The sequence below is a fragment of the Pseudoliparis swirei genome, chromosome 8, assembly GCF_029220125.1.
Source record: "Pseudoliparis swirei isolate HS2019 ecotype Mariana Trench chromosome 8, NWPU_hadal_v1, whole genome shotgun sequence".
In the NCBI taxonomy this organism is placed as follows: Eukaryota; Metazoa; Chordata; class Actinopteri; order Perciformes; family Liparidae; genus Pseudoliparis; species Pseudoliparis swirei.
In genome coordinates this window covers 2,150,066-2,164,915 of record NC_079395.1, presented here as the reverse complement: position 1 = coordinate 2,164,915, position 14,850 = coordinate 2,150,066, and the positions used below count along the sequence as shown (strand labels likewise).

At 45.3% G+C, this 14,850-nt stretch overlaps 1 protein-coding gene across 1 annotated transcript in view; it reads right to left on the bottom strand.

Moving 5' to 3' along the window:
• The window catches only part of LOC130198359 (contactin-associated protein-like 4), a 74,419-nt gene that overhangs the window by 19,124 nt on the left and 40,445 nt on the right, over positions 1 to 14,850 (bottom strand). The window contains 5 exon segments of the mRNA XM_056421512.1: positions 3,047 to 3,265; positions 6,217 to 6,387; positions 7,501 to 7,628; positions 8,892 to 9,054; positions 9,168 to 9,371. Coding sequence (XP_056277487.1) covers positions 3,047 to 3,265; positions 6,217 to 6,387; positions 7,501 to 7,628; positions 8,892 to 9,054; positions 9,168 to 9,371 — 885 coding nt within the window.

Here is a 14,850-nt window from a genome sequence, read left to right as displayed (position 1 = left end):
AGCCCCTTGATATGCTGCTATAGGCTTATAGCTGCCGGGGGACGTATTAGGATGCACTGAGTACCTATCTCCTCTTTTTCTCTCCTTAAGGATGAATTTTCATCTCTCAATCACACGTTACTAACTCTGCTTTCTCCCGGAAGTCCTTTTGACTTTACGTCTCATGGGGTCATCGGACCCTATGAGACGGCATAGATCCTATCTGCCTGATGGATCGTCTGGGTCGTGGAATTCCTGCTCATGACTACGCCACTGTCCTGTTGAGACTCCGCCCACCTCCTCCCCACCGCCATCTGCCTGATGGATCGTGGAGGTCTCCATCGTGGAATATGCCTACTATGAACTATTCATACACTCTGTCATATTCATTGAATGTATTTTAACTCTAAATCTGTCCTTCTGTACACATTACATCTATTGCATCTGTCCATCCTAGGAGAGGGATCCTCCTCTGTTGCTCTCCTCCAGGTTTCTTCCCTTTTTTTCCCCCTGAAGGGTTATTTGGGAGTTTTTCCTGGTCCGATGTGAGGTTTTGGGGCAGGGATGTCTATGTGTACAGATTGTAAAGCACTCCGAGACAAATTTGTAATTTGTGAAATTGGGCTATACAAATAAACTGAATTGAATTGAATTGAATTGATTGAAACCTATGCATATGGTGTCATGACCCGGAGTTTCTGTCTTGTTTTGTGTCTTATTTTGAAGTCCTTGTGTCATCTGTGTCCCTGTGGTTATCTGCCCTGGTCCTGATTGTTTCCTTCTGTGTGATTGCTGGCCCCGCCCTCATTGTGTCCACCTGTGTCTCGTTCCCCAGTGTCCAATCAACTTCACCTCCCTGTGTATTCAAACCCTGTTTGTCTCATTCCCCAGTGTGGCATATAAATATATATATATATATATATATATATACATATATATAAATAAATATATATATATATATATATAATAAACAGAAAGACTGAAAAGGTAGAAGAAAACATGGTTATATATTCCTATCCTTAATTATTACAATCAAATAAATCAGAAAATAAAGAAAAATCATAAAGAAAATATTTTTATTATTATTATTTAAAAGAATATATAGTTCCTTTCTTTCTATATATATATATATATATGTATAGAAAGAAAAGAAAAATAATAAAGAAAAGAAAACATTATATATATAGAATATTATTTTATATTAATTTTCTGATTTATTTGATTATAAGAATTTACGATAGGAATATATAATCATTTATTCTTCTACCTATACCTTTTCAGTCTTTCTGTTTTGTATATTTTATAGAATATTATTATATTGTATTGCAATGATTGACTGAATAAAATACACAACAGCACATTGTCATTCAAACACACACACATGAGTCCTGGATCACCCAGAGGTAAACACACACAGGCCCTGTTTGCGGGATTGTTTTCCCCCTACTACAGTGTGTGTTTGTGTACTGATACCAAGCAGCATACATAATATTTGCACAATGAAAATACCTGATACCTTGAATACCTGTTTTCATCATCCCCCCCCCCCCCCCCCCCCTGTAGCTCCGGTGAGAGGTCACATGGATGAATTCATAACCGATGGAAGTTGAGAGGGAAATCAAATCTGCAGTATTGATGAAGTTTGTGTTGGAGGTTCTCGGCTCGCTGACGGTTATTATTATTATTAATATTATTATTATAACTGCCTGTAGAGTCACGTACAGGTCCAGGTTTCATGTCCGACATTGCGAGCCGGTCTACAGATTAACATACGTAGAGAGAGAGAGGATGTGTTCCCCCTCTTCTGAGGAGCCCAGTCTGACGCGTCGTCTTTTTGTTTGATGAAGGAACAGGGACGTTTCTGTCCACTAGTGGCGCTGTAGAGCAATGTTTCTTTAACAATGTTTTCGTTGTGAAACAGTGAACGTCAATTTTAAAACAATGGAGGGTAGAATGTAATTGTTCTCTGTGGTTGTAACGCCGCTTGGCTCGCTGTGATATGAACTGACGTGAACAGTAAACTCTCTACTCCCTCGTGAAGATGACTGAAAGCCTCCTTATGTAACATATACACTTAAAGCTTCGAGCCACGAGACAACGCACTGTTCCTGTCTGTGTTTCGCTGCTGCCTGGTGGGAACTCGGGAAAGAAACTCATGTTTTATTTTTTTTTGTCTGCCCGGGAGAGACTAAAAAGATATTTGACTTGAAGTCCTGTGATCCAGCTGCCAAGACAGGACGAGCAATTCTCTGGAGAGTGATAAGAGAATAAGAGATGAGAGAAGTGAGTGTGTGTGTGTGTGTGTGTGTGTGTGTGTGTGTGTGTGTGTGGAAGTTAGTGCCTGAGAGATGAGAGAAGGCACAGAACGAAACATCCAGAAGACTTGAGAAGTGGCCTTGAACTGAGCACTGAGACCGATGAGGACAAAAGTCAAATAGAAAACACACACGACTTTACTTTTATATTGTGTAACTCTTTTACATTCCTAAACAGCACCGCCAAGTTATATGGAGGACATACAATGTCTTAATTATGAATACATTTTAAAAATGCATGAAAAAATACAGGAATAAGTAAATGCTTAAATAAATGTATAAACAAATAAATAATACAGGAATAAATAAATACATGCTTAAATAAAGGTACAAATAGATAAATACAGGAATACATACATAAATGCTTGAATAAAGGTATAAATAAATAAATAATACAGGAATAAATAAATAATACAGGAATAAATAAATAAAGGTACACATAGATAAATAGAGGAATAAATACATACATAATTAAATAAATGTATGAATAAATAAATACATGAATAAATAAATGCTTAAATAAATGTATGAATAAATACATAAATACAGGAATAAATAAATAAATGCTTAAATAAATGTATAAATAAGTTATACCTAAACAGGACATCATTAAATAAATCTATTTCTACATTTCTGTATTTATTCATTTATTTATGTCTCTTTTTATGTGTCCACACGTATTTCTTCATTTATTTATGCGTGACATTTATGTGTCCTACAAGACAACAAGAAAGAAAGTCCTCGCTCCTCACCTACGAACAGCTGGCTGTTGAGCTGCAGGTGCAGGTGTCCGTCGGCGGGGGCGTCCCGCGCGGCCACAGGAAGTCGGTCCAGACGCAGCGACGCCTCCTTGACGTTGCGCTCGGCTCGGACTCGATGCCACCGGTCGTCGTTCAGGGGAACGCTCGACTCCACGCCGACCTCCAGCGGCCCGTTGCCGACGTCGAAGGAGAAGACCACCCGGGTGGGGGCTGATGGAGGGAGAGGGGGGGGGGGGCAATTAATGCAATGTGTGAGTCATAATTAGATCATCATTCATCCTATCTCAACCGCACATCTCGCTCTTTGTTTGACGAACAGAACACTGTGAAGTTACTCGGTTGCTCGGCAACCAGATGTGTTTCATTTTCGTGCAATAGATATTTTTACAAATCAAGCAAAAGATTCTCAAAATACGAAGTGTTAATTAAACCATCATAAAAAAACACATTGAATAAAGGAGATGGATTCAAAAAAGCTTTTCATTCGCCGATTCTTCTTTGATTGAGCAATGCAAAATAAAATATTAAAAAAGTGTCAGTTGTATTTTAGTTTGGACAGAAAACTAATTAATTGTTGGTGTTAAGCAGAAAATTATCTTCATCTGGACCCAAAAAAGACCTCAGACTTCAAAACAGTAATTAATTAATGAGATCAAGATTGATAGAAACCTTCATTTGTGTTTAAGGCTAAATAAATAGTCATATATATTTTTTACATACAAAATCTGAGCGCAATCGTCACTTTATTTTCCATATCAAACCTGCGGATGACACACACGGTTATCAGAAACATCTTGTTGATCAATTATTGAAGAGTTCAAAACTTTCACACCTTTAATATTTGGAAATTGTCACTTATAATGGACAATTTTACTTTCAGAACCACAGACAGCACCATGGACCCGTTCAGTACCACAGACAGCACCATGTACCCGTTTCAGTACCACGGACAGCACCATGTACCCGTTTCAGTACCACGGACAGCACCATGGACCCGTTCAGTACCACAGACAGCACCATGTACCCGTTCAGTACCACAGACAGCACCATGTACCCGTTCAGTACCACGGACAGCACCATGGACCCGTTCAGTACCACAGACAGCACCATGTACCCGTTCAGTACCACAGACAGCACCATGTACCCGTTTCAGTACCACGGACAGCACCATGGACCCGTTCAGTACCACAGACAGCACCATGTACCCGTTCAGTACCACAGACAGCACCATGTACCCGTTTCAGTGCCACGGACAGCACCATGGGCCGTTTCAGTACCACGGACAGCACCATGGACCCGTTCAGTACCAAAGACGCCTTGGACCTGTTTCAGTAGTACGGACAGCGCCTCGGCCCTGTTGGCGCCGCCCTGTTTCAGCACCACGAACAGCGCCTCAGTTCTCAACGTCTTATTCTTCCTCCTGCTCAACTTTTCTCTCTAAACCAACCGAGAGAAAAAATCAGATTTAGGAGAGCGCGGGCGAAGCAAACCTCCGCCGCTCACGCCGTGCCGGTGGAAGCCGAGGACGAGTTACTGGGCGGCGCCGGATGAAACGGCAGCTCAGCCTCCTGCAGGAACTCCTCACAGGATTTGTTCTCAGCCTCCAAGTTGCGAAGCGATCCGCGTTAAACCGGCAGCAGAGCAGCGGCGCTCAGAGCCGGAAACGACCACGGCGACTGTGATTTCCCCCGAGGAGAGGGGGTCCCTGTATTATTAGATTCCGTGTGTATGTCCCTTTGAATCCAATTCCTAAAACAACTTCCTCCAGAGTAAAAAAAAGCAATCCGAACCAAACTAGGAAGGCAAAACGAGGTGAACGAACTCATGGATGACGGTAACAACTGATTGGAGGCGTCCACACAAGCTGTTTGTGAATGACGCAGACATCTGCTGCCCATAAAACGGCACCGCAGTCATAACCGTATAAACACAAGGACACCTTGTTGGGTAATACAGCTATAATTTAAATTACACAATATACAGCCGGCGGTAAACATACGCCTCACACCCTGACACATTTCCACGGCACCACAGAAGCTAAATAACAGCCTGTTGGTTATTACTGTAATAATCTAAACGACACACTACGGCCCCCTAAACGCGGGCATTACGCAATAATAAATCGGCAGGAACTTTAACGGTGGGTCACGGCTGAAGCGACCCAGAGAGATCGTAAAGCAACTGTCAAATTAAAAAACAAGAGGGCTTAATAAATAAATTAAAAAACAGCTCTGCAACAGATTTAAATTCATTTTTATGGCTTTCACCTTGGATTCATTTAATTTGTTTGTGAATCGTGGTCCCGTGAGGGCCGGCGCTCGTTATCTACGAGCTCGAACTCACCGGCGCTGAGACCGATGAGGCCGAAAGTCAAACAGAAAACAAACACGAGCGTCCGTACTTTTACGTTGTGTAACTCTTTTACATTCCTAAACAGCGCCGCTAAATTATATGGAGGACATCAAATGTCATAAATAAATGCATGAATAAATAATTAAATAAATACAATTAAATAATTAAATAAATGTATGAATAAATCTATAAATAAATAAATCCAGGAATAAATTAAATAAAATAAATGAATAAATACAGGAGTAAAACAATTTAAAAAAAAAAAATACAGGAATAAATGAATACATGTTTAAATATATGTATCAATCAATATATAAATACAGGAATAAATTAAATAAAATAATTAAATAAATGTTTAAATAAATTTATAAATAAATACAGGAATAAATAAATAAATGCTGAAATAAATAAATACGAGAATAAATGAATAAATGTTTAAATAAATGTAATAATCAATATATAAACACAGGAATAAATAAATGCTTTACAAAAAAGGTATAAATAACAGGATATCATTAAATAAATCTATTTCTACATTTCTGTATTTCTTCATGTATTTATGTACAGCCGACGTGCTGCGTTCTGTGGGGGAAGGAAGTCGATCGCAAAAAAACGAAGACACAGCAGAAAACCGTCAATAAAATAATAATCAGAGTGATACATCAGGGGAGATGTTTTCATCCTCTACTGTAACACACTTAGAGAAACGCATTGTCTTTGTGAAGTGCAAAAAACTAGCTAAAAATACAATTATACATTATTATACACACACACACACACTCTCGTGAACCTCCTGCTCCGACACTCACAGCTCAGCTCGATGCGGATGAAGTCTTCGATGCCCAGGTTCTCCAGGAAGACGCCCGAGGGCGCCGTGGTCTTGAACAGGAAGGAGATGTCGGCGCTCAGCTCCCCGTGGAAGGTGGGGAAGTGGAGGTACGACGTCTCCGTGTCGAAGGATGCCGCGTTCCACAAGTTCTCTGAGAGGACGCACGGCGACGCGTCACTTCAATCACATCGAGGAACTCATTAACAAAACTGTGATAGTTAATTAGTTAATTCCATTGTAGGGTAACTCTGGCTGTACGTGTGTCTATTTAATGAGGTCGTTAAAAACTGCAATTACTAAATGTTTTGAAAGGAAAGAGTTGTAATGTTGCCCGGTGACAGCTGTCATCAAATACAATCCAAACAACTCTCAGGGGTTTATATCCTCTTGCTTTCACCACACACAAACATAATGGTTCTGAAACGGTTCTTTAAAGGCTTTGTGGTTCTACCAAGAAAGATCACCTACTGGAGAACCGCTCTTTCATTTGAGACACTTTTATAGGTTCTTTCAAGAACACTTTGAGGAAATGGTGCCTTAAAGAACCATAAATGGTTCCTTAAAGAACCATGTTTTAAGGTTATCTCTGGAACCAAAAATGGTGACTTAAAGAACCATAAATGGTGCCTGAAAGAACCATGTTTTTAAGGTTCTTTGAGACACCTTTATAGGTTCTTTGAAGAACCATTTAAGGAAATGGTTCATTAAAGAACCAGAAATGGTTCCTTAAAGAACCTTGTTTTTAAGGTTATCTCTGGAACCAAAAATGGTGCCTTAAAGAACCATGTTTTTAAGGTTCTTTGAGACCCTTTTATAGGTTCTTTGAAGAACTCTTTAAGGAAATGGTTCTTTAAAGAACCCTGGTTTGAAAGGTTCTTTAAAGAACCAGAAATGGTGCCTTAAAGAACAATTTGCTGAAGGTTCTTTGAGACACTTGTATAGGTTCTTTAAAGAACTCTTTGGTTTGAAAGGTTCTTTGAGGAACCAGATATGGTGCCTCTACGGTTTCGCTCTGAAGAACCATGTTCGGTTCCGGATGCACCTTTTCTGTGTGTAAATACAGAAGAACTTCAACGTGTTAAATGGATTAGAGAAACAATCTATCATGTGATTTCTGGGTCTCAACTAAGAACTGCATTAGAGTGTCACTAGTTTGTTGTGTGAGGACTTATTATGGGATGTTTGACAGAATAATACAACTTAATTTTCCTAACAGGAAGGTTTCTGTGACAACAGGCCCCGTGAGGAACTGGGTTGGACTCACTGTCTCCGTGACAACGCAGCGGCCCCACCCTGTAGGCGGCCTCTGACTCCGCCCTCCGGACGTCCCCCAGCACCAGAGACCTGACCGGGAGGTTCTCCCCGTGGGTGAGCAGGCCCGAGTCTTCGGCCCTGCAGGAGGAAAAAGACGTGAGCAAAAAAAGAGGAATAAAACGCTCTGCTCTGGAGGAGTCATGGTAACACACACTATGCTAGTGGGGTTGTTGTTTGTTTTACCACGTGGTAACTAGATGTAAACAATGCAGCGAGGACTTATTTATTCATTATTCATGGATCCTGAGTCAACATCGTCCACCGGCAGTTACCAGAACCGCTACTCTCAAAACAAGACGCCTCCAGCCACGCCCAAACGCAGCTTCACGAGACTCAAGATACGTGTGTGTGTGTGTGTGTGGGGGGTTAAAAATACATCGGGGGCTGGAAGGACTGAGAGCGAGGAGAGTGTACACGGCACTTTGTGAGCACGATGAAATATTGAAGAGCGGCAGCTCCGCTCTGTAAAGATAGAGCTGCAAAAACAGGCCTGGGCTGGGAAAGGAAGTGAGGCGGGAAGTGAGAAGGGAAGTGAAGAGGGAAGTGAGATGGGAAGTGAAGCGGGAAGTGAGGAGGGAAGTGAGAAGGGAAGTGAGGATGGAAGTGAGAAGGGAAGTGAGAAGGGAAGTGAGGAGGGAAGTGAGAAGGGACGTGAGAAGGGAAGTCAGAAGGGAAGTGAAGCGGGAAGTGAGGCGGGAAGTGAGGCAGGAAGTGAGGCGGGAAGTGAGAAGGGAAGTGAGGCGAAAAGTGAGAGGGAAAGTGAGGTGGGAAGTGAGGCGGGAAGTGAGAAGGATTGGGAGAAGGGAAGTGAGGCCAGGCGAGGCAGGAAGTGAGGCAGGAAGTGAGGCAGGAAGTGAGGCGGGATGTGAACTGAACCCAAAATGAAAGAAAAACATTGAAATGAGTCTCATTGCAAAAAAACTTTTTCTAAACCATTTTTTTTTAAACACGACATAACAAATGAAATAATGAATGAATCAATTAAAAATGTCGTTATATATTAATGTACGCACGACCCCATTGTATCTGTTACTTTTTTTGTATGAGCTACTGAATAAATTGCTTTATTGAAATAATTCACATTACCACCACAGCCAGGCGTCGTCACATCGTCACGGTTACCGAACAAGACGGAGGAAATGAAAGAGAGTTGCTTTTGACTAAATTGTCTTTAAATTATAAAACAACACTTTTTCTCTCGGTTTATCTCCCGCTGTTTTTTCCCTGTAAATGGCGGTGAGCTGATGGCAGATCCTCAAACTGAGACGTGGACATTCACAACAGCAGGACATCCCTGAAAAGACCCGTAAACAAACAAACAAACTAATAAAAGTCGAGCACCACTCCTCGCGGTCGGCGTCGCAGTTGCAGTAGTGATGCGGCTCCACGCAGTCGCCGCGCAGGCCGCAGGCGCACTGCCGGCTGCCGGGCTGGGCGCCGCCCCAGTACGTCTGCACGCCGCCGGCACCGGCACCACCGAGCCACCAGCTGAAGGGAGAGCCCTCTGATACACACACACACACACACACACACACACACACACACACACAAGGTCGACGTGAAGAGCCACAGGGAGTTTTTCTCAAGCGGCTTCGTTTGTGTTCGACATGCCCTTACCTGGCGTGTTGAGGAGGCGGGACTTCCTGCAGTGGTAGGACAGCTCCTGTTCGCAGTGCTCTGATTGGCTGATGGCGGCCGACAGCTGCTCCTCCCCCGTGGAGTAGTCAAAGTGGACCGAGTGCTGCTCGACACCCGGAGGCGGGGGAGGGACTCTGGTCCGCTCCGTGTTGTTGTGCTGGATCACCGTCCAGGTGTTCTCCTCTGCAGAGGGAGAGAGAGGCAGAGAGAGAGGGAGAGAGAGAGAGAGAGGCAGAGAGAGAGAGAGAGAGAGAGAGACGTTACTATGATGCACGATGTACTTTATGATTAAAGGTTTGAGAAAATTAAATGAACAATGTTCTCTTTCATTATGATAAGAAACTCTATAAACTACCAATACATATTTAACGGGGAGAATAATGTGAGAGAGAGAGAGGGAGAGAGAGAGAGGGAGAGAGAGAGTGAGAGAGAGAGATTTGATTTTTGAAAAACACTTTATTTACATTTTTTCCATCACAAAGTTTTTCTACAAATAAAGTGTTTTAAAAATCAGGTTATTTAAAATAAAAGCAAACAAACAAAACATTAAAAACATTAAAAAAGAAAAACATGTTTTACCGAATAAAAAGTGGTGCAAACTCCAGCTCCTCCTCTACCACAGAACAAACAATATCTTTAAAACACCAGCGTTGTTTAAAAGCATCCAGGTCTCCAATGTGCTTGTAAAACCTGAACTCCAGCCAGAGTCTGGCTCTGATGTTACAGAGCCACACTGCCTTGGCCTCCTGCCCCTCTCTGTTTTCCACCCGGGACTTCCTAGTTAAATAAATTGCCATTTTTGCTTCACCGGATAAAAAATTTAGGAGCTGCCACTTTTCTTTTTCTGTTTTTTTGTAGGCAGCTCCCATGATAAAAACCTTCTGTAAAAACCACATTAAAAAGACTAAAAACCACTGTTAAAAGAGCGAAGAAACTCAAAAGTCTCTTACACTCGTTAAAAACATGGTAAATAGTCTCCCGGAGGTCACAGAAGGGGCACTGGCTCAGGACAGCGGGATTGATTACCGAAATAAAAGCGTTGGACGCGACAGCACCGTGTAAAATCCGCCACTGGAGGTCAGCGGTCCTTTCCTTAGGGAGGCTTGTATAGGACCCCCCACTGCGGGCCAGGGCCTCCATGCCCAAGTCTCTCTGACCACACAGTGGGCGGTCTGTTGCACAGTCTGGACCTGTTGATGCTCTTCACGAGGTTAAAATACAAAGTCTTCTTGTCTGCTTTGTTCAGTGTGCAGTTTTCTGGGTGGCTCGTTCTTAGCAGGGGCGGTGAGTCCCCAGCCCCGGGCTGAGGGAGATGTTTGGGAAGGGGTCTGCAGGGTCCGGCTCTGCTCTCTGCTGGCTGTAGTCGTTGAGGAGGCTCCTCTCCAACCCGGTCAGCCTCTGCCTCCACAGCTCCAGGAGCCTCCTCGCCACCCGGTCGGAATGCATCCCCAGCAGGAGCCCAGGGCCGGGGGTCGCTCAGCGTCGGCCCCACTGCATCCACCAACTGCTGCAGGAAAGGGTCTTTGTTCGCAGCAGCGCCGTTAGTCCAGGGTGAAGCTGCTGCTAATGTACAGTAGAGCATTATAAATTAATGATTCTCTCAACAACCAGAACAGAGAGTCAGACTGTGGGCACCTTTCGTGCTTAAAAGGGCCCACGACTTAAAAACACCCTGATAAAAGGAGGCAGCCCACTTAGTTTTAAAATGCTGGAGTCTATTAAAACAGAGCAGTATCCAGCCCCAGGTTGTCAGCACGTCTGAGGATGCAGCTGGCCACGTCTCGCCACACTAAAACCCCGGACTCGTTAAAACTTCTGAACAAACTGTAATCTAAAAGTGGCCGTCCGGCTGGCCAGGTGGACAAGGCCCTGTCCCCTCCTCTCTGGCTAAAACAGCACCCCTGTGGCACCCAGTGTAGACCCTCCCAAAAGAAATCCACCATCTTCTTTTGTATGTTAGCTAAGAAGCCAGAGGGAGGGTCTAACACGGTCAACCTGTGCCACAGTTGGGATGCAATAAGATTGTTTAAAACCAGTACTCTACCTTTAAAAGACATCTGGGGAGCAGCCACTTCCACTTGGAAAGTTTCCCCTCTATCTTCTCTGTGACGCCCTCCCAGTTCTTCTGGACCATGCTCGGTTTCCCCAGGTATATTCCTAAATATTTAAAACCGTCCTTTTTCCATATGAGCTTTTGTGGAAGAACCGAGAGGCCGCCACGCCACTCCCCCACAGCGAGGGCTTCGCTTTTCTTCCAGTTCACCCTCGCTGATGATGCCGTGCTAAAATCATGTACTATTTGATTTAAAAGGTTTACATCATTTTGATTCTTGATAAAAACAACAACGTCGTCGGCATATGGCGATAAAATCATTCCTTTACTAAAACCAGGTAAAACCAAACCATGTAGGCTAGAGCGTATTTTAATGAGGAGGGGCTCGAGGGAGAGTGCGTAGAGCATCCCGGACAGAGCACAGCCCTGCCGGACCCCTCTACTCACTCTAAAAGGAGCACACAGCCTGCCGTTTATCTTCAGCACACTCTCAACATTACTGTACAACACCTTGATCTTAGCTATGAAACCAGCGCTGAACCCAAACTTCCCCAGAACTTTCCAGAGGAAGCCGTGTTCAACGCGGTCAAAAGCCTTTCCTGATCTAGAGAAATCAGACCAGTATCCATACCCAACGAGCTGGAGACCTCCAAAACGTCCCGAATGAGGTGGACGTTGTCCACCATGGACCTGCCGGGCACACAGTAGGTCTGGTCCCGATGGAGGACCTGCTCCATAGCTCCCCTCAGCCTGGAGGCCAGGACCCTGGACAGAAGCTTGTAATCCACACACAGCAGAGACACAGGGCGCCAGTTACCGATGTCCTGCGGGTTTCCTTTTGGCAGTAGCGTCAGCACTGCCTCCGCAGGACATCGGCATGGAACCAGAGGCCAGACTCTCATTGAAGACGTCTAGGATGTCCCTTCCGAGGACATCCCAGTATTTCTTGTAGAATTCAGCGGGGAGGCCGTCGATTCCGGGGGCGCGCCTCCTGCATTCCTGCAGGGCAGCTTTCAGCTCTTGGGGGGTTATGGGTCTGTCGAGCTCCTCATTAGTCTCCTCGGAGACCTGAGGCAGCTCCCCACAGAGCCCCTCCGCCGACTCTCGCTCCTCCCTATACTCAGTGGCATAAAGGGAGGAGTAAACCCCACCGCTCGCTTCCGGATCTGGCTTGGCTCCACAACCGACTGCCCTGCGTCCGTCAGCAGTGAGTGGATCACTCGCCCCTGCCCACTCCTCTTCTCCAGGCCGAAGAAGAAGCTAGAGGAGTGTCCATCTCCGCGATGGTCTGGAATCGGGACCTGACCAGTGCGCCTTGCACTTTACTTCGAACAGGTCGGCGAGAGCCGCCTTTTTACTTCAGAGGACTTCAATATGTCCTCGATCTCCTGTGGACTCGCTTAAACTTTCTAGGTCCACTATCTCAGTCTCCAGGTCCTTCATAGATCTGGTGACGTCTCTAGTGACGTTGAAAGTGTGCTGCTGACAAAGGAGCTTAATTTCCACCTTACCACGGTCCCACCACTGCCTAAGATTATTAAAATCACTCTTCCTCAGCCTAAAACTGCCCCAAAATAAAACAACACCTCTCTAAAATTCCTATCGAAAGTTAAAACTGTATTAAAATGCCAATATGCGCTCCTGGGTAAAAATTCCTAATAAAACATGACATAAAACCAAAGAGTGATCAGTAAAACCAGCGAACAATGCTGCACATTTTAAAATATTAAAATGGTGCTTAAAACATAAATACGGTCTAACCTGGCTGAGGAGATCCTTCCCTCCCTAACGTGGGACCATGTGTACTGTCGGCAGTCCGGATGCATCCTTCTCCACACGTCCACCAGGCCGTGAGAATGGACCAGCCTCCTCAGCACCTGCTGTGAAGCTGGATGTGGCTCTGTGTGGTTTCTGTCATTAAAATCATCCTCTGTGCAGTTAAAATCCCCTCCCAAGAATAAAAAATCCTCCGAGGCACAGTCATTTAAAACATCATTAAGTTTGGATAAAAACAGCTGCCTCTCTGTCCCAGTTGTTGGAGCATAGATATTTATAAAAACCACGTTAAAAAGGTCGAACCGTGCTTTCACAAAGAACAGCCTCCCCTCCACGATGTGTTTGACCTCCAGTGACTGCGGGCTGAAGGCCCTGGAGAAGAGGAAGCCCACTCCTCCGCTGAGGTTGGTGTTGTGGCTCAGAAGGACTTCCCCCCCCACTCCCTCCTCCAGTCCGCCTCGTTGGTGCTGTCGCTGTGCGTCTCTTGTAAGAAGAGAACATCGTTGGCCTTCATCTTGTTAAATTCATAAATTGATGTTCTCTTCTTACTGTCCCTCGCTCCATTTACGTTTAAAACTCCGACTCTGAATGTGTTCATTAAAAGAAAAGAGTTTAAAAAACAAATAAAACTTAAAACCAACAAATCAAATAAAACACACATTGGAGCTCTCCACCTCCCCCTGCTGGATGCACTCCTTCACTTTGGGTAAAAACTTTTTGATCCTAAAAACCTCTTGTCTGTCTAATTTTTTTCCCCTCATGTGGAAATGGCACGAGTGTACAAAGGCCACGAGGTCAGGGAAGTGATCCTTGACCTCTACTTTCTTTTTCCCTTTTGTTTTGTGCAGAAACAGACTTATCTCATCAGCAGTGTACAGCTTTTGCGTTTGACTACTTGTTAAAAACAGAGGAGAGTCGCTGTCCTCTGACCCCTCCTCGTCACTACTGTCCTCCACCGGCCCCGCCCCCTGACTCCTCCTCCTCACTTCCACCCTGCTGGCCTTGGCCTCGCTGCCGGCGCTCTCGCCACTCTTCTTCCTCTTTGAGGCTCCTTTCTGCTCTCCTGCTTCCTCCTCGTCCATCTCCACCTGCTCCGCCCCCTCCTCCCCTGCACCGTCCTCCTCCACCTCTTCGCCTCCCCCCACCTGTCCTACCCCCTCAATGGGCTTCTCGCCACCCCTGTCCTCGTCTTTTTTTTCCTTTTCCTCCTCTTTCTCACTTTCCTCATTATTCTCCACCCCACTCCCCACTTCCACCTCTAAGCCCGTGCCACCATCACCACCACCACCATCACCAATATTATTTTTTGTTTTTTTAATCTTTTTTTGTTTTTTCCCCTTCTTTTTCTTGTTTTCTTCCTCCTCCCCACTTCCCACCTCACCCCAGCCTCTACCCCACTGCTCTTGGCAGATCCCCACATCCCTCCATTTTTGGTCCACTTTTCCTTCTTTCCTTTCCTCTCACCGCTCCCGACTCCACCCACAGCCTGCCTTTCACTGCCCTGTCCAGCATCCCCACCCTCATCCCCACCCTCACCACCCTTGCCCGCATCACCCCCATCACTCACTCCTCATTCATACCCACCACATGTGTGTCGGGTGCAGCAGCAGTGACGCCGCCGCTCTCCGTTGGAATCGGCGGCACCGCCGCAGCGCCAGCCGCCGCGCGCGCCTCCTCTCAGAGACGCCGCCGCGAGCCCCGCAGCCGCGGCAGCGGCAGCCGCCTCACCTGCTGTTCCCCACGCTGGTGTAGCACGTCGTGACGCGCCGGACGGACCCGAGCCGCCCGGACCAGCTGGCGCAGGGTCGCCTCGCTTCGAGCAGGCCTCGCGGT